This window comes from Micromys minutus, assembly GCF_963924665.1.
Source record: "Micromys minutus genome assembly, chromosome: 10".
Lineage (NCBI taxonomy): Eukaryota > Metazoa > Chordata > Mammalia > Rodentia > Muridae > Micromys > Micromys minutus.
In genome coordinates, this window is record NC_137979.1 from 18885451 (window position 1) to 18909798 (window position 24348).

Here is a 24348-nt window from a genome sequence, read left to right on the forward strand (position 1 = left end):
GATAAGTGCACGCGAAGGTAACGGGAGCCGCTGCCCTCTTGTGTTACCTCTTGTGTCCCTCACTTCAGAAATGTCACAATGTTTTCCTCTCTCTGGAAGCACACGAGCTTTGGGGGAAAAAAAGCACATAAAAACTAATCCCAGCAGTATTTAGAATAAAAGTGATAAGGTCTATGGATGCATAAATGAGCCCAGACTCTGTGATTTTGAGGCCAGCCTGGTTTATATAGGGAGTTCCAGGACTGTCACTGGACCCTGTCTCAGAAAACGTTAAAAAAAAAAAAAAAGTTAAAGCCAAAAACCTCCAAAACTAACCGGAACACTCGCGCGCGCCTCTTTTCTCTTTCCTTTTCTCTCTTCCATTCGCATTTCTGGTTTGTGCTGTTTGGTTGTGTTTGTTTTGTTCCCCTCATTTGCTTTTTGAATGAAAGAATAAGGGAAAAGACTGCACAGCAAGGCCAATGCCACATCTATCCACTAGAGGACGCCGCAAGACCATCCTAGAACTGAGAAGGGCAGGAAAGCGCTTGTCACGCCCCTTTATCCCCGCCCCCTCTGTCTAAGCCCTGCCCCTCTAGCCCTGCCCGAGCCTATAGCCCCGCCCCTTCTTTTGGGTTCTGCCCCCGTTAGCCCTCCCTCGCCCCTGACCACGCCCCCTCTGAGCCCCGCCTACTCCTCTGGCTTCCAGGCCATGGCGCCCGCAGTGGCTCCTTGGGCTCCTGGCTTGTGGCGGGCCTGCAATGCGCTCATGGCAGTTTTCTTCGCCCTGGCCGCTGTGGTGCAGGTCAGGCGGGCTGAGAAGGGATGGCGGAGGGACCGCAAAGCCCGGGCAGCCAGTTCTCAGGGTGGAGCAGAATTGGGACCCGCAGAGTCCTCTCAAGCAGAACAGGGATGAGACCGCGGGATTAGGCAACACGCTGAGAGCCTGACCTCGCGTCCCAGCGCGCAAGTGCACGCAGCTGGTCACTTCGAAAGGGACCCAGAACCGCAGATCTGACACCTTTTCGAACCTTCAGCTCCCATGAGATTGAGTGGGTTTCAGCGCCTGGTAGGAAGGAAGAAATAGAATAGACTAGACGGCATCCTTACGTTACTTCTAGACCTCTTCCTGATCATCCTCAGGGCGACTCCCCTCATATCTTGAGCCCTAGCGTCTTAAAATACACTGTAGTAGTTCTGAGGAAATCCCGAGCAATTATTTTTTAAAAGATGTATGGCTGGGTGTGAAATCTACCTGTTGTGTTCAGCTGAGAATCTAGACTTTTTGTACCTCGAGCCCATTGCCTAGTTCTCCGCAATGAATAGTAAATAAGAGGTCAGACCGGACATAGGCTCCATGAGTCTAATGGGAGCTAACACCGTGATGTTTTGACATTCTAGGTGAACGATCCAGATGCAGAGTTGTGGGTGGTGAGTATGAGCTACTTTCAAAATGATCCTCCTTTTGACAGGACTGTGCCTCTGCTGGTGAGGCACTTGCCTAAAACCTGGAAATTAACACCTTTGTGCGCTTATTCTCCTAATTATTTCCGTCGGAGGGGGAAGTCACTCTGATCATCTAACTGACAGGGGTGTGAATTCTGAACTTTCTGGAGACACAGAAGTCTTTCCACAGAGGGTGGCTTATACCAGCAACTAACTCCTACTTCCTATGATTACACCAGCGATGACAGTAGGAGTTCCTGTCATTTGCTAAGGACCTACAACATGCCAGTCACTCGACATATAATCTGCTAACCATATGACAGCTACGACAAAGATTTGTATTGGTTATATCGGCCCATGATTTTTGTTCTCAGACGGCAATAGACAGTCTTGGAGGGAGGCTTACAGCATCACTGAGAAACTTACTCCTGGGTTTGGGGACAGTGCTCACTGTGTAACGCACCAGGAATGCAGAGCTGAGTTCTAGTCTGCTTTCAGTGTTTGTGCAGTAGAACCACAGTCTGAAACTGCTTGTTACCCAGAGTCCCCTGTCCCCAAGGTAAATGACCTCCCCAGCACTTTGCCCCATAGCCTGAATTCAAAACCACACATCACTGCAGGAAACTTCAAGCTGATTAGCCACCTGCACCACCACACTGCTCTTTGAAACATGCCCAGGACCCCACAGAACACACGTCATCCCCCAAACCCGCTCCATCTCCTGAGCCAGCAATTTCTGTTCTCAGCAGAACTACGTGGGCATCCTCACTCTAAAACCTGTCATCTTTAACATCATTGCCTTGAGATGCTGTCCGAAGTAAAAAAGAGTTCAGCGGTGTCCATTCTGGGTGTAGGTGCCTGATCATCCTACCTTTGCTCATGTCCAGATGATGCTGGTCAACCATTCTGCTGAGTATCCTTCCTCATCCCTGGTCAGCCCTCCATTGCTTCCCCCGAAGGCATCTTTGCAACTCTTCTGTCTCGCCTCAGGTCTCCTCTGCCTCTAGGCTACCTGTACATCACACTGCTTTCAAACCTTTTGTTCTTTCCCTAGCTAAGTTGGAGCTCCTCCATTTTGGTCTTTGGGCCCACCACAGCATGGCCCATTCCACATTTCCAGCATTGTCTTTGAAGTCTACTCCAGAAATCCTGGCTACTGTGCCTTGCCCCTAGCATGCCGCTGTGTGCCCAGGCTCCCAGGATGGTCTCAGATGCCATCTCCATCACTCTTCCCTTTTCCAGGAGGATCTGATCATCCTTCTTCAACTCTCTCATTGTAGCAACCACTCGTTTGGCTGACCGTCTGTGCAGCCGGCTGCGGGGAGGACAAGGACATGTTTTCCCTCTTCTTAGGAGCCTTATATAGTTTCCTCATGAAGACGTGCAGAAGGAATGGCTGGCTGTATAGATGAGCGATACTGTGTTTCTTTCTGCACTTGGGAGATTTGGACTTCACCCCTGCTCCCTCCCACCCACAGTCCCTGCTGTAACTTGTTCATGGGGGATACTTGCCTCACAGAGGCAAATAATGGCATATGGATTATGCCAACAGGTTTAAAAAATACAGAGCATAGCACTGAATAAACTCTGGGGGTTGCTTGATGACCAACAGTGACGTGAAGGGCCCGGGCTTTCTCTTCTCAGTCACTCTCTTGTTTCTTGAATAGTTGCTGCAACTGCAGAGCTAATTCCCAGAGAAATGCAGCCGATGTAAGGAGAGTCAAAGCAGAGGCAAGAGAGGTTTACTTCCTTCAGTAATGGAGAAAATGGTTCCCAAGAAGCCCCTTGGACAAATGGCATTTGGCTTGCACAAATAAACATGCCATCTTATTGTTAGGGTCTTGGTGTGATTCCTAAGCAACCAAACCTTGTTAAATGCCTAGTATGCCATTAGCTTGGACCCTGGAAGACACCGTCTTACCTCACATTCCTGGACATGGCTATTACTAGCTGCTAAAGAGACGGAAAACACAGTTTTGCAGTGAAAAAGAATTGGGAATGAGTTCAGGGTACTCGATGATTCCAGTGAATTAAATTCTGTTAAGTGGATACTATAATACCTTCAGTTTTTTTCCATTGTAAAAAAGAAAAAAAAAAAAAAAAAAAAAAAAAAGGCTAGCAAGATGGCTCAGTGGGTAAAGTTGCTTGCCCAGATGTCTAAAGACCTGATTTTGGTCCTGGTGACCCATGGAAAAGTAAAAGTAGAGAACCAACTCCACATAGGTGTCCTCTGACCATCAACACTTAGGTCAGACACACATGCATGCACACACACACACACACACACACACACATTCATACATAAATTAATAAATAATCAATTTATTAAATCCAAAAACTAACAGAAGAGAACATTATAAATAAATTTCCAGGTTCATATTTTTTGCTGAGCATTTTTTTTTTGTTTTGTTTTGTTTCATTTTAGTTTTTCAAGACAGGGTTTCTCTGTGCAGCTCTGGCTGTCCTGGAATTCACTCTGTAGATTAGGTTGGCCTCAAACTCAGAGATTCACTTCCCTGTACCTCCTAAGTGTTGGTATTAAGGGGGTTCACCACCATTGTTTTAACATGTACTAGAAGCAGCTTTTTTTTTTTACTCTACCCCCAGCTTTTTCCACCTTCTCTGGTTAGCAACAGGGGGAAAAAGCATTTTAATAAGGGTTATTACATCACAGTTGCAGGCAGAATGCTGAGACCTACTGTAGACCTCCCCAGTCAGTACAAGACCCAGCTGATCCGTACAGGGTAAAGATCCCCAAGGAGTGTGACTGCCCACTGTCAGGGACAACCTGACTTGCAGGTATCAACTGGCTCACATTCCAGTCATACCAGCTGGGATGGAGCAGGAAACACACAGACTTTGTGATCCAAGGTGACAACCACCCACTTAAAACAACGGCTCTGGTCATTTTCAAAGAGACTGAGGTTTCTTCTCTAAAAAGTGAAACTGAGACATTGAAGTTGCCCCCTCTCTTGGGAAGTCTCCAAGTTTTATGAGCCTATTCTTCCTTCTTGCCTCTGCTTCTCTCTCTCTCTCTCTCTCTCTCTCTCTCTCTCTCTCTCACATACACACATTGCCAGAGTCTGTCTGTTACCAGTTTTCAGTGCCGGGGATAAGGACAGTCTAGATTGGGCTAATGCTCCACGTTCGAGCACACTTCCTGACCTCACACTTCCTTTTCGCTAACAGGTGGTGTACATGATCCCAGCAGTACTTACCCTGCTTGTCGGGTGTGATCCTCTTGTCACAGGTATGAATAGTGGATTCTGGACAGAGGCTCAGCAAATCGGAGTTCTTAGAGTGGTGGGAATCTACCTGACCAACTCCCAAGAGAAAAACAGGATTCCCGGCATCCCGCCTTGCTTCTGACAACAAGTAGCTCCTTTTCACCTCGAGTCTAGGTCCTAGACCATCCTAGGAAGACTTCCCCAGCTCTTGACATACTAGCCATTATCGACTGGGACTCGAGTCCTTTTGCACCGATTGCTGGTTGTGAGATTTAGTCCATAAGGGGGAAGGGTTTGGTCACTACAGTGGCTTCTTAAACCTCCAGCTAGTGTTTGATCAGATGGGCAACAATCAGTGGTAATCGTGTCTCCCCGGCCCCGGGGACAATCATTGTCTGTGGGTGTAATTATTTTCTTTCTAATCCAGACCAGCCCCTTTACTTTCACATATTCTTAGAGCAGCACCATTCTTGTTAACTACTTTATTTTTTGAAATGCAGTCAAAAGTGTATGCATACAAACTGCCACTTGTGCATAGCAAGTGCTTATCACGCCTGTAACACACCTGTACATTTTTCCCTAGTGTGTGTTGCTCCTTCCACTCTCCCTGTGCTTAGTTCTTGCAGCAGTGTATGGCATGTTTTTATGTGTGCCCCCCCCCCACTTGGTGCAAGCAAATCCTACACGGAAGTGCATGCTTTGTGCCTCTTTGCATAAGCTTACATGCATGATTCCACCAAGATAAGCAACAGGGTGGAGAGGCCAGGGGCTGGTGACAGGGGCAAAGGGAAGGGTGGCTCTCCAAAGAGAATGAGTGAAGTATTATAAAGCCAGTATGGGAGAGCGCCTCCTTCTGGATTGGACCTGATTAACAGCTGTGGGACGTCCACTGGCAGGCAACTTCGTCTGGAAGAGTGTGTCTGCGATACACATACTGTTCTGCGCGCTGTGGGCTGGCGGCTTGGCACACCACATCTTACTTCATGCAAAGCAGAGCATCCTGAACGAGGAGGAAGGCAGGTGAGCAGTGGTTCTGCTCTTTGGAGGGGTGGGGCGGACCTGAGTAATTCTTTTACAACAGCAGCTTCCCAGAGCACAGTGAAGATGTAACTCCCCCAGCTAGGGGAGCCATCATTAAAGAAAGAAAGTGTGGGAACCTGGCATTGCCTCCTGCGCTCCATTATAACAATAGTCATAGCAACTCCGCATTACTTTCGGGCAGGCGAACCTTGACCTTCCTGTAACTAGCAAGAGCACAGTAGATATGCAGGGGACAGCACCTGAGTCACTCAGGTCAGTCTCTGCCAGCCTTGCTTAATGTGTCACATGCCATCCCCTCCCTTGCTCAGAGCCATTTACTCTTAGTCTATTATCCTTCCTTCGTTTGGCTCCCAGCCATACTAAGAGACCTTTCCTATTTGTTTTCTACCCTGTCCCCAGTGTCTGCTGGCACCATGCTCCAGAGACTTGTACGTTAGGTGTCACCAACAAGGTGTGGTTTGTTCTGGACCCTAACCTATGCCCTCTGAAGAGATGGCCAAGCTGGATGGGTTGAGTCACCTCCAGCCTTAAGCCCAAGAATCAAGGGTAGACTCAAAGTGGAGCCTCCAGTGACAGTGGCAATATGCCTGTTCTTCAGCTGATGCAAGAGGCACACATACCTGGCACTCAGCACCACAAGCACATTTTCCTTAACACTATTAGTCTGAGTAGCACCACAAACGCTTATTCCCCCTGCAGTCTCCCTCACAGCGTGTGTTTAGATTTTGTATTCGAGCCAGTGCAAAGCACCAATTCCCTTTAAAAACATGAACCACTCCTAGTGATGTGTAGTGGGGGAGCAGCAGCCACTTCATAATGTGAAATGCAGTGTTTTCCAGGGAGCTGTCCGGCCTGGTGATTGTCACAGCGTGGATGGCACTGTGCCACAGCTCATCCAAGTAAGTTCAACTCATCAGTAAAAAGCAAGGGATCAGGGGCTAGAGAGATGGCTCAGAGGTTAGGAGCACTGGCTGCTCTTCCAGAGGACACGAATTTAATTCCCAGTATCCACAGAGTGGCTCACAACCATCTGTTAGCTCCAGTCCCAGGGAATCTTCTGTCCTCTTCTGGCCTCCAGACAAATATTTAGACACAACACTCACACACATAAAGTAAATAATTTTTTAAAGTAAATACTCTAATTTCCAATTGTACATTTGTGTTAATGTTTTCCATGTTGATTGCACTATATTCAGAGAATATACTTAGTAGGATATAAGTTCTTTTAAAAATACTAAAGAGTATTTTACACCTGAAACTATAGGACACCAGGTAAACATGTGGTCCTCTTACATACATATAAGCAAATACTCATACACATAAAATAAAAATAAATCTTAGAACAAATGTAGACTGAGAATACAGTCAGTGTCAACCTCTGGCCTATACACACACATGCACACACGCATACACATACAGAGACACACACACACATATACACACAGACATGTACACACAGAGATACAGTACAGACATACACACACACAAACACACAGACATGTACACACAGAGAGAGACACACACACACACACACACACACACACATACACACACCTGATAGAATTCACTTTCTTTTCACATACACACTATTTCAAAAACACCATAGGTCCAGCTATAAAATATTCCTTACATATTTTAAGGAACTTATATCCTACAAAGTATATTCTCTGAATATGGTATAGTCAAAACATAGAAACCAGTAACAACAATGTAATTTGGCAGTTGCTGTACAGTTGGAAATTAGGACACTGCTTTCAAGTATATTTGGGCTATAAAGGAAAGCACATGGAAGATCAGAACCGCCCGGAACTGAATTAGGGTAACACTAACATTTATGAAAATGTAGCTTACACACAAATTCTGAGCTGTAGTATATATTTAATGTGAGGGTCAAGGAGGCTGGGATGAATGAGTTAGGTTTCAAGCTTAGGAAAACATCAAAAAAAATGAGAAAATAAACATGAAAGCAAAAACCAATTAAATAATTGAGAACCAATTAAATAAGAGAACCAGTAAGGTCAAATATGGATTCTCTAACATTATCACATGAATAAGCTCTAGTAAGACCTAAAAGGAAAAAATACACATCTAAGAACAAGATCCACGGAAGCACGAATAACAGAAACCTTCGCAGCAAACTAGAACACACAGCTAATGGGTCGAGTCCTAAGACACAGCTTTGCACAAAAGACTCAAAACCCTAGATTAAATCAGCACGTTCATCAAAACATTCAACTGAGTTAAAGAGTTTGTCATCGATGCACCAATGCTATGGGCCATTTTCAGGAACTCCTGTTTTGGACTTGTTGATTCTTGACGTTTATTCATTGTGTGATGCTGTAGACAGGGTGTAGGCCTTGTACGCGTTAAGGCCTTTGTTCAACCAGTGAGATATATCCCCAGATCTCTTTATGTTTTATCTCAGATAAAGTTTCAGTTGCCCCGTCTGGCCTTGAATTCACTCTCTACCAGGCAGGTTTTGTATTTTCGATTCTCCTGCCTCTAGAGAAAGCAACAGTGTCTTCAAGACCCAGGGAAAAATTGGGTGTGATGCTGTATCTTCTTTTATTTTTAATTTATTTTATTGGATACTCTCTGTATTTACATTTCAAATGTTATTCCCCTTCCCCCCATCCTCATCCCCCCTCCCCCTCTACTTGTCTCCATGAAGGTGCACCCTCTCCCAATCACCCTGTCCCACCTCAGTGCCTTGGCATTCCCCTACACTGGAAAAATGTGCCCTAGCAGGATCAAAGGTTTCTTCTCACATTGATGCCAGACACTGCTATCCTCTGCTACATATACAACTGGAGTCATGGGTCTCTCCATATGTGCTCAATGGTTGGTGTTTTGGTCCATGGGAGTTGTGGAGAGTTTCGTTGGTTGATAATTTTGTTCTTGAGGTGGCAAACCGATTTTGCTCCTTCAGTCCTTTTTCTAGCACCTTCATTGGGGTCCCCATTTTTTTGGTTTTTTTTTTTTTTTGTTTGTTTGTTTGTTTTTTAATCTTCTTATCCCAGTATTCAGAGGGGTGAGGCAGGAAGATTGCTCTAAGCTAAAGGCCAGCCTGAGCTACATAATAAATATGAGGCCAACAAGAACCACACAGTAAGACAGTGTCTCAGGGAAAGAAATAATTCTTACAAGGATACCAGTGGGGGTGTGGGAGGAACTCATTAGGGAAAGATCAATTTTAGCACCGTCTAATTAATCAGTATTTCTCAAAACAGTGGGAGAAGGCATTTGCAACATATAGCGATTATATACATATATAAGTATATACAGATTTTATACAAATCAATATTAATTTCAATAGAGAAACTATTGAGATTTAATGTTTTATCGATTCAAACTTTATGCATAGTTCCAAAGCAATTTGTTTTCTTAGACTTCAGTTTATAGTACTTTTTATTTTGATAGGAATCCAGTCGGTGGAAAAATGCATTTGGCTATTGCTGTTGTAATCACCCTATTCCCACTCGTGTCATGGGTCTACATATACATGAACAAGGAGATGCGTTCCTCCTGGCCAACTCACTGCAAGACAGTCATTTAAATGAATCCAACAATGGTTAAATTAGTACTTTCGACATCTTATACACAGTGGGGTGACAGACCAGTTTCCCAGTTTATTTCAAGAAATCTGAATGGATACGAGAGATGATTTAAAGTCTTAAGAATGTAACAAGGTCTCCCAAAATGTGGTGGAAGGTTGACTAGGACAGCTAAACTTCGGACTGAGTCTCCAGATGTCTCTTCTGTGACAGCAGTGGGTCAGCCAATGAGCAAGAACTTGAGTTTGAATCCAGCTTTAGCACCATGTGATGGGGTCAAACCCATGAGTCTCCTGGTCAGTATTTCCTCACATATAAAGTAGGATGTCAGATCTCTTCAGTTACCACAGCCAAACTAATAGGAAGGCACAATGAGAGGATGAAGTTCGAGAGTTCCAAAGGGAGTAGAGCAAGATGGGGGCTGAGGCTGGGTAGCATGCTGACAGGGAAGGAGGTCCAAGAAGACTGCAGTCCCAAACTAATCTCAGTGTGCTTACCTGGTCCGGCTGCACTGAACCCAGAAAAATTCCAGGACAGGTGAGCCAAATGAAAGTAGGAAAAAAAGTTGAAATTAAAGAAAATGTAGAAAAGGTATCTTCAAAGTTAAGCAAGAAATGGGGACTATTCATCATAATTATTCTCAGTGAAAACTAGGATGGAAATCTATACATCCTTTTAATGAATGTTGAAGTGACCACAAGGGAAGAGAGCACTGTAGGTTGACACAGTCCCACAGGGCAGACACAGGTTGTTATTGAACATTTGACTTGTGGGCGGAGTGACCGAAGAAGTAAATTTTTAACTTTTCTACTTTAGAAGCAGGGAGTCAACTAAAAAGTTAAGTGTACATGGAATGGTGTGTGTGTGCGTGTGCAGTTGAATCTTTTTCAACTGCAAATGTTGGTGTGGACCATTGGGGTTGGTCTGGTGCTGTTATGTATTTAAATGCTAAATACTGGCTCTGGAGATCTGATTGCATCTTATTTTTGTACACTAAATGATGTTGTGTAAACTTGACTCACCAATTTTTTCTGATTGGTTAAATAAAATTGGCTGACAGCCAATGACTGGGGAGAATAGAGATGGGCAGAGCTTCTGTCATCTGGCTGGGAGGAGAGCGGGTAGGGAGGAAGAAGAGAGAGCAAGAGGTCACTATTTGATGGCATGGACCAGGAGCACAGGTTGACTATTGGCAAGTAACACACAGCTGGGAAATAACCAGTTGGGGGTAACCACCCAGTAATTGTTCTGAAACTGATTAAATAAAATTGTTTAGATTCTGTCTTGATTATTACAGGCCTGATAGGGTCACAATAATTAATACCAATGGAGTAAAATCATTTTACTTTTTGAAGGCAGGGTCCACATAGTTCAGGCTGGACAACGTGCCAGGCTAACCTTTCTTTTCCTTCAGAGTTTCTGGTTTTCAGTACTGAGATGTGCATGCATACTGTCGGTTTACTTTCTCTGCTGGCAGCCTGGTGTTGGGCTTGGTGACCTTACTGGCCAGCCATGCTGCTCTCTCCAAGAGGGTCCTTAGGTGCCTGAAGGCAAGACTGAATGACCTCAGCACCTGAAATGACTTCTTGGTTGTTTTCCACAGAATCAGAGCATCACCCATATCTAAGTATAGGTGTTCCGAAACAAACGACCAAAGTCCACTCATCCAGCAGGGTTAGCACGGGACGGACCTGCTTTGGCTTTCATGTGCTCAACTGTAGAGTTAACACAAGAGTAATGTTCCTTATACCAAAAAGAAAAGAAAAAAAAAAAAGAAAGAAAGAAAGAAGGAAAGGAAGAAATAAAAAAGAAAGGAAAAGAAATTCCAATTAGGCTAAATACAGACCCTTCTCAGGACTATATGTCCACCTGAGTCTTCGTCCTTGTGCTTTAATGCTTTTAGTACCTGGATACATTATCCAAAAATAAAACTTCTGAGTTTTATCTCCACTCACACATACTCAAGCACAAATATATTTTGTACACAAACAGAATACTGAACAATGCAACTGAGAATTTAACTTTTTATGGAAGTAAAACATAAAACAATGTCATTCGCTTTCTACAAAGCAGACAAGATAACACGATTATAAACACAAATCTTGGTCCTTTTTGTAATTCATAATTCTGTCTGGAACCCTGCCTCTCCCTTTGAGCAGCATTTTGTCAGGGTAGACATGAACTGTGCCAAAGGCCTGGCTGTCCGGAGCTGTTTCAATAACTCCTTCAAGGCTGACGTGGTGCACACCAAAAGGATCCTCAGAGTAGCCACCGTCGTGTGTATGACCAGCAAGGAAACACACCACACACTTGTGAGACCATATGATTGACAGAGCATCCGAGTAGTTCCAAGCCAGGCACACGCTGTCAGAGGCCTCTGGGTTAATGGGAAGATGGCCTGTTAAGGAAAAAAATAGCCAATTAAATATTTTTCCAGCAAGAAAAAAGAGTTAGTATTCAGGAAAACCAAAGCTAAACACATGAAAATCCAGGTGGCAGTGTGTTCTGTAAACTCAGCACTTGGGAAGGAGGAGGAGGATCATGAGTTCAAGGCCAGCCTGAGCCATAGAGCAGGTAATCATTAGTTACATCTTTGATACACAGAACAGACAGATGGGTAGATGGCTAAAATATAAGCTGGAAGATGTATTTGTATAGGAAAATGATTTCTGAGGCCTACACAATCCCAAAGACACGCTGTGCAGGGAATTGGTAAAGGCCCAGGAGCCATCCGGATTCGATGGCAGGAGCTGGTCTCACTGATTTCCATAAACAGGAATGTTATATATAAAGAGAGATGAGCTAAAGAACAAAAAGCTGCCTAGGGGTTGTTATATAAAAATGTCACTGAACAAACACAGTTCAGGAGACTTTAAAGCACCTCTGAAGATCAAAGCTGCCAGATCCAACTTGCAGCTGAGCAAAGTGATTAAAGAGGGGAAGGTAGACCATGGGCCCGAGGAGATGCGGGCACAGAAGAGGACTCCGAACTGCAGTGCCAGCCTCACACCGCCGCTTGTCAGGCCGGAGTTCCTCTCTCAAGGCAAGTATCAAACAGTTGCCTAACTTCTTCCCAGTCACTTAGCTCTGCTCTGCTACTGGTGGCTTGCATCCTTACACTTCAACAAGTTGTTTGACACCCACTCATATAAGCAGGAAAGAAAGGGAGTGGGTGAAGGACCAAAGCGGCACCTGTGCCCAAACCTCCGCCCTTCTCTGACAAGAGCTGTTCTAAGGCAAAGGCAGCAGACACAGTGTTCAAAGGATTTCCATTAACGACTTCATGTGTGTGAGCAAAGTGCAGCTCACAGGTTTTGTTTGTCAACTCTTACAATGTCCATAAAACCAAGAGGCAGATGGCATCCCGACATCATGTGGAGGCAGACACACCTTCCAAACCGCCTGCTATCTCTAATGGCAGTGTGTCTCAAAACTGATTCCAAATGAAAACTAACTCCTGTGGAATTGTGGGACTGTGGGACTGGCAGAGAACTGCCAAGCGTGACTGTCACAACTCATACCAGCTCTGCTCCAGCTGGGCAGCAGTGACCCAAACCATAACCGTCTCACAGCCGCCAGGGCTGCTAAGGAAAGCTAAGGTTTGGTGGAGCCATAGTTTGTACATAATTTTATTCCAGTTGGATAAAGTCTACTCTGAAACCTACAAGGGAAACTCAGAGACACTAACACAGATAGCAAGATGTTTTTGTTATTTTATAACGCTTTCCTGGTGCACTTTTAAATGGTAAGATTTAGGTTTCAATGAAAACTGGTTAAGTGGGACTGGAGAGATGGCTCAGCAGTTAAGAGCACTGGCTGCTCTTCCAGAGGACCTGGATTCAATTCCCAGTTAGCTCACAATGGTCTGAACTTACAGAAGAGATCTGATACCTTCTTCTGGCCTCCTTGGGTACTGTAACCACACAGTACACAAAGATACTCAGGCAAACATTCATACACTAATACAATTATTTTACAATCTCAAAAAGAAGTGTAAATATCTGTTTTACAGAGATATCAAAACACAAATATTATTATTCTTTCATGGATTAACTTCCCAATTTCTAAAATGCCCGTGAAACCAAAGGAGCAATTTACATACTTACTCACAATCACCACTGTCTCCTGGTTCATGTCAGAGAATGTGAGAACTTCATTCAACCAGTTCAGCTGTTCTTGGCTGAATCCTCCATTAAACTGGACATACTGGGGCTCAGAAAGTCCTGAATAAATTCAGCAAGTTAGACCTGTTGCATGTCATTCTTGCCCTCACTTGGGCATTCAAGTTTAGCAAGGATACCCCTTCTTAAGTATAGAGCAACATACAAATGCAGGGACATAAATTCTAATCTTGGCTTCCTGTTTATTTCGCCCGCTTTCCACTATGCTGCCAACACACCCCCTCTTCGTCCTCCGAGCCACACTACACATTCTTGTCCCTGATACCTCCAGCCCGTGGCTCCTGTGCTGCAGACCAATGCTGACGCCTTGTGGCACTCAGAGCCTCTGCACCTGCTTCCTGTGCCTGCCAGCTCCCTGCCCAACTCTCTCAGCGTAGCTCCTGTCATCTGGACAACAGCTCGGGTTCTTGTGTCCTTGGAACACCTCTGTCTGCCCATCTGGTCTAGAACAGCACCCCTCGCTCCTTGCTATCTAATACCATGCTCCATTCGGTCAGTCTTCGCCCAGGAGAGAATCTGGCTTTTGTTTCATTTGCTATGGTGTGGATAGGAAATGTCACTGAGAGACCTGGTCACCAACTGTGGAGTTACTGGGAGGGGACCACAGCTTTTAGAAGTGAGAACTAGTGAGGAAGTCAAGTCACAGGATGCCCTAGACGGGGAGAATGCAAGCTCAGGCCTTCTCCCGGTTTGCTTGCAGGCTCTAACATGTAAACAGCTTGCTCTTGTATGTCTTCCTAGCTGCAACAGGCTGCTTTCCCATAGGCCAAGGGACTAAGAACTAAACGCCTCTGAACCGTAAGCCAAGACAGACCTTCCCTCCATGTAAGTTTATTATTTTAGGTATTGACCAGTGATGGAAAGCTAACAAATATATTTATTCTTATCTGCCCTACCCACCTACTGCTATGGTTCTCTTCATTAAAAAAAAAAAAAAAAAAAAAAGTGCTCATTCCAGAATGGACACTCAATATCTGTTAGATGTCTGAAGTCTGAATTACTTGTAACCAGTTTATGTGACTCAAGGTGTAAGAATCCTGACCCTGAACAATGACAATAAACTTTTACCTTAATCATTCATCTTCCTGCTGAACAAAAGGTAGCTGAAGAACTTAAAGACAAAGCATTAGATTCTCAGCTCAAAGCAATAATTCACCTTGGGGACTATTCAACTCCACATTTGGGTTGTGCTCCCTCAGCATCCTCATACACTGCCCATATTTTGGAGAAGACTGGTCTATGCCCAAGACACTCAGGTCATAAGAGTCAAGTAAAATGAACCGGAATTTGGGGAATGGTACAAAGTGATAAGCGTAATAGTTCTCTGATGGCACGGTCTCAGGATGCTGTACAATCTGGTCTTCCAGGAATTTGCTGTTAAGTTTAGAGTTTGCTAAGTAGTCTCGGCTGAAGTTGTAGAACTCGTGGTTTCCCCATGTGTGGTGAACGGGAACTTTCAGCATTTGGAATGTGCTCATGACAAGTTCTAGAGATTTTTCTGATGCTTTATACTGTGCGTTGTAGCCGTCGATGATGTCTCCGAGCTGCAGGACACAGCAGGGGGGGCGGCTCTCTTTGCTCCACTCTTCGATGGCACCCCGCAAGTGAACGAGACTGTGCCGGTAGTACCTCCGCCTGCTTCTTTGATAATTGTATCCATCTTCTAAATCGGCATACTGAATATCTGCTATAACTCCAAAGGAAAAAAGTGGCTCTGAACCATCAGCCGGGGAGTTGGGGCCCAGCTTATCAGCCATAACCTCCAAGCAGGCGTCTAAACAAGCTAAGAGGAAGGAGAAGATACCCATGTTAAAATACTGCAGCTTTCCAATGGATGGACGAAAATGACAAAACAGGTTAATCGACTAGACAGCAAGACAGACGGACAAGTGTGTAGGCTCTAGAGGCTAATGCCTTAGCTCTGAACTGTTTCAGTTCTCATCTGTAAAGGTGATACCCTCTCTCACTCAGAACACTTACCATTTACAAAAGGACACTACCATACTGACCATCAGGAATTCCAACCATGGTGGCCAAATTCAAATCCGTAAACTTTTCTCACTTTCCCCCCATTTTAAACTGAGTGAGATAAATCCTCTCCCAAGTCAAAACCATTGGGGCTTCATCTGTTGCTATGGATACAAATGCTGAATTCTGAACCCCAAGAGCTGGTTGTTGTCCAGACAAGTGCATTCTCACATATACCAGCCTTTGCTGTGTAAGCCTTGCTCCCCAATTTAAAGTTTTTAGTTAATAAAATGATAGAGCCTGTGACCGGGCAGTAGAGAGAGAAACGTGGGACCTGAGAATTGAGTGAAGGGTCTCAGGAGAGATGAGGGGGAGGGGACAGGAGGCAGATGGAGGAAGAAGAAGGTTGCCACGAGGCAGGATGGACCAAGAGCATGTGGCCAAAATAAGCTCGCCCTGAGGACACACATGGAACAGAGCTAGCTGTCGAGACTGGAAGTACAGTAACACTGGGGCCTATGGTTTGGATATAGGTTAGAATAGCTCAGAACCTGCCCAGTGTAGGCTTATAGCTGGTAAATAAAAAAATAAATATTTCATTTACACAAAACCCCACCCACCCCACTGCACCGACCCACTCACTCAGCCACCCCACTTCCCACAGCAGACCCCACTCAGGGATACTCAAGTCAGGCTGGGCGGGGCTTTTCTCTTTGTTGATGAACAGCCTTTGGAAATAAGTCTTTCCCTTCTAGTATCTGAGGGAAGACAGCGATGATATGAAAAGAAGGCAGTTTAATGACAAATGTCCCCAGAGGTTCAGAAATCTGGTGTTCAGCCCCCAGTCAGTGACATTTCTGGGTAGGTGCAGCTTTGTTGGATTAAGTAAGCCACTGAAGAAGGCTTTTACAGTCTAAAACCCCAGCTACCTCCAGTTCACTTCCGGCTTCCCACAGCTGCTGAACACGTTCTCAGCTTCCTGTTGTGCAGTCGTACAGAGCGGGGGTGGGGGTTAATGTTGGAGACATGGTCTCTCTATGTACTCCAGGCTATCCTAGCACTTCCCATATAGATCAGGTTGGCGGAGAACTCACAGAGATCTACCTGTCTCTGCTTCTCAAAGGAATGTGCTACCTCGCCTGGGCATAAAAAGATTCTTATCCCTCTGAACTTTAAGGCGAAATAAACTTTACCTTAAGTTATATTTTGGTCATTAAAAAAAAAAATCACAATAGAAAAGCAAATAATAGAAAGAGGAATCATTTTAAATGTAAAAAAAGCCCGGTGTAGGGGCTGGAGAGATGCCCAGCGGTTGAAAGAGCTTCTTCCAGGATGCCTGAATTGCCAGCATCCATGACAGAAAGCTCACAACCACCTGTGATTCCATCTACAAACACAGGGACCTCATACCTTCCCAGGGCTCTCAAACAGACGGGTGTGTACTCACACAGAAATATATGGAAAATACAAGTGCAATGACATCACTGTTCACACTGCTTTCTACAAACTGCTCAGTTCTAATTTGAACCAGTTCTCCTCATCTTAGAACCAGTCCCCAGATTCTGAGCCAGAACAGGAAACAAAATCTTTTCTTCCTACACATAATCTCCACTTAAATTCTAGAAAGTTATTTTTAAACAGAATTTGTAACTCTAAAAGAACCAAACATAAAAGGCCGAGGTACTAAATTATCAGCTATTCTTATTATGAGAAATAAACCTCTGTAGTTCTTTTTTTCATGTATAATATTTTAATGTATTACTATTTAAAAACTGAAATAGCTAACATTTATATAAATGTCTGTTGTTTCAAAATAATATTTGAATGCTGATTTAGCTAATTGAATATTCTGCTAATTTAGACCACATTAAGATTAATGATACAGCTATTTTATATATCACATTGGTTAACAAGTATTGAAAATGGGTATTTTTTTTCTGAATAGCCTGTTGAGAAAAGTGCAGAGTCTGCTTGATAGCCACATCACTCTCCTAGCTTGTGATGACTGAACCCCCTCAGAAGAGATTAGGAAGCCCCCAAACCACGAGTTTTGTCACACTGACTTCTGCCTCCCACTTCAGCATGTCTCCTTCCAACCATCATTTCTCTCAGTCTCTCAAAAATAGAAACTGTCAGAGTTTCCTAAAAGGCTGGGCAGTTTTTTGGAGTCTCTGAATGATTACAGCATTCTGCAGATCTGCTTCTTCCAATGTGAGCATCTCATCCAGAAATCTGAGGAAAGGAAGAGCTGTTGCCAGGGCAAAGGAAGGGCTTCTCTGAGATCCTTGGTATTTTTCAATAAGGTCTTTGATGTGGCTCACCCTATGAGAAATGTTGAATCTTTGGACAGTCCTCTCCCCGTTGGCTAGCCAGATCTGGATCCTGGTAATGGGCTCCAAGCTGTTCAGTGAAACAGCAGACAAAGTGCTTTTATTGTCAACTTCATTACTCTTTGCTTTGGAAACGATTCTTGGTGTAGCATTTCCTAGTCTGTGGCCCTGTCCTGAGAAGGGCTGGAACACAGGCTTTGTAGACATACATACTTCATTTTTTTTATCTTCAACTTTTACATCCACCTCATTTTTATCAAAAACTCCTTGTAATTCTGAAGGTAATTCCCCCTTTTTGATGGAGTTAAGAAACTGCTGACTTGCACCATCAGAGTAACTTCTAAAATCATCATTGACAGTGAACCCATTTTTCCACAATTTTATATTTACATCTACCATTCTTCTTTTATACTGTCAAGATTATCTACTTCTTTCATTCTCTTTCTGCTACTCAGGGCGTGGCCCTGTGGCCTAGTCCTCGAATTGCTGATTTTCTAAAATCCTTCTGACTCCTGGTCACCGAGCACCTGCTCTAACCAGTCTAAGCATGCTCCTGCCAGAGAGGCTCCAACTCCACACTCAGCACAGGGGCCAGACTTCAGCTAGACATGAGAATGGGGCCTCTCCTCACTCTAACCAGTCGTCACTGGCTGGTTCAGTGAGTAAAGATACTTGCTGCCTGCCAAACCTGATGACCTGAGTTCAATTTCTAAGACCCACAAGGTGCAAACAGTGAACTCCAGGCCCCCAGCTGTCCTCTGACCTCCACATATGCACTATGGCACACATGCATCTTGTGCAGTCATTTTTCTTTATGTCTTTAAAGAGGGTCTGTTTTCTTCTTCCAGAGTGTCCACCTGAAATCCCTATTAGACATCATGTCTAAATATGTGTGATGGGAAAGCATTTTCCTAACCTTCTTATGAGCAAAAGGTGGAGAGCTCAAGATAAAATTACAAGAAAAACAAACTTCATCAAAGTCAGCTGAAAATACTTGATCTAATTAGTTTCCGATATTTGAGATTCCAAGTACAGCCGAATAGGATTAAAGCAAAGGCCAGACAGCAAGGTGATCGTCCTCCCCAAAGCTCAGGAGCCTGTTGTTTAGTAAGGAGATCTCTTAGAGAAGGCTTAGTCCCCGAGATCTTATCTTCCTTCCAGAAAGCAGTTGTTATTTTTATTTTCTAAAGTGTCATTTCCCGTTGACTGTATAACCACACCCCATTTTCTTTCAGGCCAATTTCCCTCTGAGTTCATGGTTTGTGACCTCCCTTTTCTGGTACGCAGTCCAAGATGGGTCAGTACACATCTGTCAGGAGCTTGAACACAGCTATTGAAGCTACTGCGGAGAGTCACAAGGAAAGTGACTACAGGTCACACTGTCTCATCCCACTCTGTTTTCTGTTTGTTTAGGCTTTCCTCAGCCCAGTTCCCCTCAACAGGCACATCTTTCTGACAACACAATCGGGACTTTCCATGGCCCTGACCATGGTCCAAATGTAGTAACCAAAATAATCAATGTTTGTACAAACCAACAATAAACTTAAATAACCAATAAAGCTATAAATCAAGATAAACTGTCATGCTGTAATGTGACTGGAACAACTATGTTTTGCTGAAACAGATGTTGCCAGGTTACCCAGACCCTCATCCAAGATCGGTGTAACTGTAGTCTGTGTGGTCTTTTACCTTTAAAAATGCTGTTCTCCTGAGCTTTCTGTTTGAAGAGTCTTCCTGAGGCGCTAGCCCACTCTTGGTCATGACCTTACATGCATGTGGGCTATAACTTCTTCAATCCTATAACACAACCCGAGTTTCTGGTGGGAAATTATCAGAGATGAATCTGACATAGAAGGAAGCAAACATGAATGACAGAGGAGAATGCCCGTGCCCACAATGTACCCCCTCCAGCCCCACATCCCCCCTACCCCAACCCCCACCCACCCCCACTCTATGAGTCTGCTGTGTCAGGCAGGCACGACAGCAAAACAGGAAGCTGAGGGGTTCAACAGCAGTGGGAGGCAGAGAGCAAATGGGAGGTAGCTCAGGGCTTTCAACTGTGAAAGCCTTAACTTAATGTAGGCAGAGCAGGGATCTCACTTCCTCAATCCCTCTGCTGTCTTCTACAGACCCTCCTCCTCTCACCAGCTACTCTGAGTTCTACAGCCATTGCTAAGAGCAGCCTCTCTCCTCCTATAACATGACTGGCAGAACGACAGAGCCTCAGGAGAAAAATGCATTTGTCAATTCCCGACAAGTTTTGGGTCAACTCTGACTTTGAAAGAAAAGACTGCCCAGCCTGGGGACGGGGGATGGGAATTGGACATTCTCTCAGTGTAATTCCTTCCATCCATTCTACCTTTGCATGGGCTCTATAAAATCAGGCTTAAAGCCCCAACACCTACCCGACAATCCCTTCACCCCTCATATAGATCCATTTTCTTCTACCAATGTCTGCCTCCTGGTTCTACCAGTAGATCTGAAAACGATAGCAAGCTCAGACTCCAGTGACAAAACATCTCTCATGTCTTCGGAGATTTGCCCTTGTATAAGACACAGTTCATCTCTAGAGTCATCACAGTACCACCCTGCTCCTGCTGGTGTGACAGTGCAAACCAGGGGGTGAGGGACAGGTACTGATCACACACCACTAACGAGATCAAGAACACGTTTACTAGGTAACAAGGAATGTGTGAAGGCCCGAGAATCTCTCTCTTACCCTTAAGGAGGGTCTCTGCTCTTTCTCACTCTGGCCTGTTATGAGAAAGAGTCCAGAAGGAAGGACCAGGGTATATTCGGGGACAGATGGTTAGGATCCCAGTGGGTAAGGCTGGGCTAAGAGAACGAAGTTTGCAGAGAAATTACCCCAGGCTGGTTCCAGGCTGAACTTTGTGGTTCAGGGAAACAGACATAAAAAAGTTGGAGAAGCCAGCCCTAGTGGACAGAGGCCAGAAACTCTTCTCAATCTCCAGTGGGGGAATGAAGAATAAGCAACCAATGGACAGGGACTTTTCCAAAATATCCATTTCCATCAAATACCACACACACACACACACACACACACACACACACACACACACAGAGGAGTATTTTACAATGTTAGTGCTAATAAGAGGAAGTGTGAGGCATGCCTGTGATTAGGCACAGGAGTCTGGTCCTGTGATGAAGCAAGCATGTGCCAGAAAGTTCACAAAACTTCCAGTTTAGCCTGCCCCACTTAAGCCAACCTAAACTCACATCCAGCACAGAAATTAGCCATCCCCATCAACTAATGATAGGATAAGTATCAAACAGCACTATGTGTGCCCTATTGCTCTCCAGAGATACCTGAAGAAACCCCATCTGATACCTTGGTGGTTTCTGTTAATAATAAAAGTTCCAGGTTCATACTATACAACACGCTACCTTTGCAAGGGCTCTATAAAAATCAGGCTTAGAGGTATTACTAGCAATCCACTCAATATTTGGTTACAATTAAAAATTAGGTTTTTATCCAGTAGATAAAAACCACATTCAAGGAGGCATTCCTGGAGGCACAACAGGCTGAGGAAGGTCAGCTCAGTGCTTTCTCTGTCTCTCTGAGCTGGTAGGCTTCTACTCCAGGATCTGACCCTTGAGTCTTTCATTGGTAAAATCAAATGATTGAGATTTTGTTTAAAAGAAAACAATAACAACAATAAATAATAGGAAAAGGTTGTAAGACACTTTAGTAGACAGAGAAAATGAGAGTAGAGCTAGTAGTAAAATCTCCAGCTAACAGAATTTAATACATCAAACCCAACTTTAATTTGCCATGTGAGTTTGATCATGTACCCTACAGTGGAGTACAGAACAGAGATTTTGCCCTAGGCAAGGACTTGTGGAGACAGATAGAGAAGGGGAACAAAAACTTCTGCTGAGTCTTTCTCAGGAGGGAAACTGAATATTGACTGATGTCGATTCAAAAGGCTGAACAGAAATCTAAGACCTCTCCTAGCTACTCTCTCAAGAAGACATACTCATACCCTGTGGCTGTCCTCCCTCTAAGCATCTCTTTCCGATCAACTCTATCACATCTATAAAATCTCATCAAAAAAATTAAACACGTCATACAGATTCACCCTGAAACTCCTTTCAGCACTCGGGAATCCTGGCTTTACCCAAGCAGAGGGTTCTGCAGCGAGTGCCTGAGGCTGCTATGGGCAGCAGCAAGAGGCTGTGCTTCCCTCTCCTGCCCACTGGTGCCCACATCTTGCCTGGGAGCTACGAGAGGACTGTCCCTGACATAGCACTGCTTCAAAGAGCACCCCATGATAAGATTTCTCGTACCCGCAAAGCATGGGAAGACCTGAAAGCTCTCTGCAGACAAGAGAAAAAAATCCTTACCTCCTTAGAAGCAAAGAGAAGCCTCCCTTAAAGACCTGTCAGTGGCTAGAGCCTTACTTTCGTTTCTGCTTGGTTTTACTGTTTCTTTTTTAGACACTCCTTGCATAACAAATACTCAATGGTTAGAGCTACACACCATGGCATTTTTTTTTTCTTTTTAATCTACGTAACCATTAAAATCTTTCTTGGGGCTGGGGAGATGGCTGAGCAGTTTAGTGTATCTGCTGCTCTCTCATGAAACCTGGAGTTCAGGTCTAGGACACATAGTGGGTGGCTGGCAACTACCTGTGACTCCCCTCCAAGGGACCCAAAGCCCTCTTCTGGCATCTGAGGGCAAATGCACACGCACATACATACAATAAGTCTTAAAGAAAGAAAGAAAGAAAGCAAAGGAAAAGAAACCATAGGCTGGATCAATGACTCAAAATTAAGAGTGTTCTTGCAAAGGATCTGAGTTCAGTTCCCATCACCCATCCAGGGTGGATCACAGCCACCTGTAGCTCTAACTCCAGGGGATCCCTTGCCCCTAGCCTTCTTGATGCACTCTTGTATACACACACAATTTAAAACATCTTATTTAAAACCAATAACAACAACAAATAATAATAATAATTCTTCTTGGAGTTGTTCTTTGTATTTTCCCACACTCTCAGTATATAATCAGGTGTCTACTTCTTTAAATCCTTTACCCAAAAGTTAAGATGAGGACAGTCCCAATTACAAAGGCTAATAAATGGCCCATGATACATAAGAAGAACCTGTGTCATCAATAAAAAGCTGGGAATATACACCTGACAACTGAGCTATGTGTCCTCAATTCCCCAAGTACACACCACAATTCACTAACATCACAGGTCCTAGTTTCCACGTGATAAAAAGGCTTAGTCGCTTTGGTGCTAATCTTAGGAGCATGCATAACAATCTGCTGTTTGCTTCACCGCTTATGTGCATGGATGTGCTGAGTGACTGCATCCTCTCCTTCTACATTCCCATCGAACAGTGATCCTGCAACCCCCAGACTCAGATTCTCCCACTTCTGTAAAAGTAACTTTGATTCACCTGGAGTCATTATTGTCCTGGAAGCTTCTAGCCTGCATATAATCTAATCTAGGCCACATGACAACTCACAACTGTCTGGAATTCCAGTTCCAGGGGATGCAACCCTCTCACACAGGCCACATAAGATGTCAAGACACCAATGCAAATAAAATGGAATGTAAAATAAAAACCTCAACAACAAAAAGACTTCTACTAGCTTTGAGTATAAATTTCCTAAGATTCCAGATCAACGGGAGAAGAAACAAGTACCGTCAAACCACATTACTTACGGTGTTTAATTAGAGGGCAGCACAATAGGTCAGAAAAGCCAAGCGAGGAGAAAACCAGTATCTCATACCCTGGTCCAACAACCACTGAAGCAATGCTGGAATTCCCCTGGAGTTTTTTTTTTTTTTTTTTTTTTTTTTTAAGGCGGAAGCTGTCTAACCATCACAGGGCGGGTAGGGAGAGCGGGCAGAGGTGAGAAAGCAATAATATGGGGATCATTTGCCCAGCACGTGCACAGTAAATAATAATAAGCAAAGGAAACGAATACGAGGTAAATTTTCTCAAGGAACGAAAAATGAAGTATGTGGCTGTAGCCAACTAAGCAGTCCCAGATGAGGAGACCTTCAACAAACTTTAGAATCTGTGAGTCCGGTGGGTGGGTGGGTGGAAGACCTTTAAAAAAAAAAGCCTCTGGAGACTAACTGAAGGAAGGATGGGTAGGACCCAGCACACACCTTTGCAGTCCTTTGCTACCAGGCGGCTTGTACCATACAGTTAGAAACGCAGGCACTTTGGTCTTAAGTCATCTTACTACCCTAGACACTCAAAGTCTTAGTATTTTTACCAAGTCATGGATTATTATGATTATTTCAAAAGCTATAGGATGACTTCTACTTTGGGGTCCGAGACTTCGCAGCTCCACCTGGCCGGTTTTTAGACTGGGCAGTAGGAGGGGACCCCCAGTCTCTTCCAGCTGGGAGAAGTGAAGCCGGCTAGAAGACCCAAGATCTCTAGCCCCACGGCTCAGGTCCTGAGATGTTTTCCAAGGAACCATCTCCCAAAGCTCGCCGCCCACAACCCGCCCCACCCTTCTTCCCTAAGAACCACCTACCTCTAGCCTATACACGACCCAGGACTCCTCCACAACCAGAGGGCAAATAGCGTCACCATCGAGCCGAGAGGAAAGAGCGCCCTCACTCGGCTTCCGGCG

The 24348-nt window shown here is 44.4% G+C and overlaps 3 protein-coding genes across 6 annotated transcripts; 1 reads left to right on the forward strand and 2 right to left on the reverse strand.

The window, feature by feature from the left end:
- Positions 1–691: 691 nt before the first annotated feature.
- On the forward strand, positions 692–19262 carry TMEM220 (transmembrane protein 220; the record flags this gene model as incomplete). Of its 3 annotated transcripts, none has more annotated exons than XM_080924619.1 (6): positions 692–784; positions 1381–1410; positions 4615–4675; positions 5549–5672; positions 6533–6592; positions 19140–19262. In XM_080924619.1, 6 exons carry the CDS (start codon positions 692–694, stop codon positions 19180–19182), a joined length of 411 nt encoding a protein of 136 aa, XP_080780745.1. In that variant the 3' UTR covers positions 19183–19262. The 3 variants fall into 3 exon arrangements, with proteins under 3 accessions (XP_080780745.1, XP_080780746.1, XP_080780744.1); XM_080924620.1 differs by lacking the exon at positions 19140–19262 and adding an exon at positions 18962–19099; XM_080924618.1 differs by lacking the exon at positions 19140–19262 and adding an exon at positions 9114–10330.
- On the reverse strand, positions 11258–24310 carry ADPRM (ADP-ribose/CDP-alcohol diphosphatase, manganese dependent). Of its 2 annotated transcripts, XM_080924616.1 has the most exons (5): positions 23420–23483; positions 19416–19569; positions 14585–15211; positions 13354–13470; positions 11258–11645 (listed from the first exon to the last, which is right to left on the reverse strand). In XM_080924616.1, the coding sequence occupies exons 3-5, from the start codon at positions 15183–15185 to the stop codon at positions 11335–11337; spliced, it is 1029 nt and encodes a 342-aa protein (XP_080780742.1). In that variant the 5' UTR covers positions 15186–15211; positions 19416–19569; positions 23420–23483; the 3' UTR covers positions 11258–11334. The 2 variants fall into 2 exon arrangements, with proteins under 2 accessions (XP_080780742.1, XP_080780743.1); XM_080924617.1 differs by lacking the exons at positions 19416–19569; positions 23420–23483 and adding an exon at positions 24250–24310.
- Positions 17529–18125, reverse strand: LOC308426238 (UBX domain-containing protein 2A-like; the record flags this gene model as incomplete). Its single annotated transcript, XM_080924002.1, has 1 exon — positions 17529–18125. One exon carries the CDS (start codon positions 18123–18125, stop codon positions 17529–17531), a length of 597 nt encoding a protein of 198 aa, XP_080780128.1.
- Positions 24311–24348: the final 38 nt, after the last annotated feature.

What these genes read in the sequence shown, in the direction of transcription:
- ADPRM (XM_080924617.1), bottom strand. Translation starts at nt 15,185, where the DNA reads ATGGCTGATAAGCTGGGCCCCAACTCCCCGGCTGATGGTTCAGAGCCA. An exon ending in GGAGTTGAATAGTCCCCAAG is followed by an intron (nt 13,471 to 14,584) that starts GTGAATTATTGC and finishes GAATTTATTCAG; the next exon opens with GACTTTCTGAGCCCCAGTAT. An exon ending in GGAGACAGTGGTGATTGTGA is followed by an intron (nt 11,646 to 13,353) that starts GTAAGTATGTAA and finishes TTTCCTTAACAG; the next exon opens with GCCATCTTCCCATTAACCCA.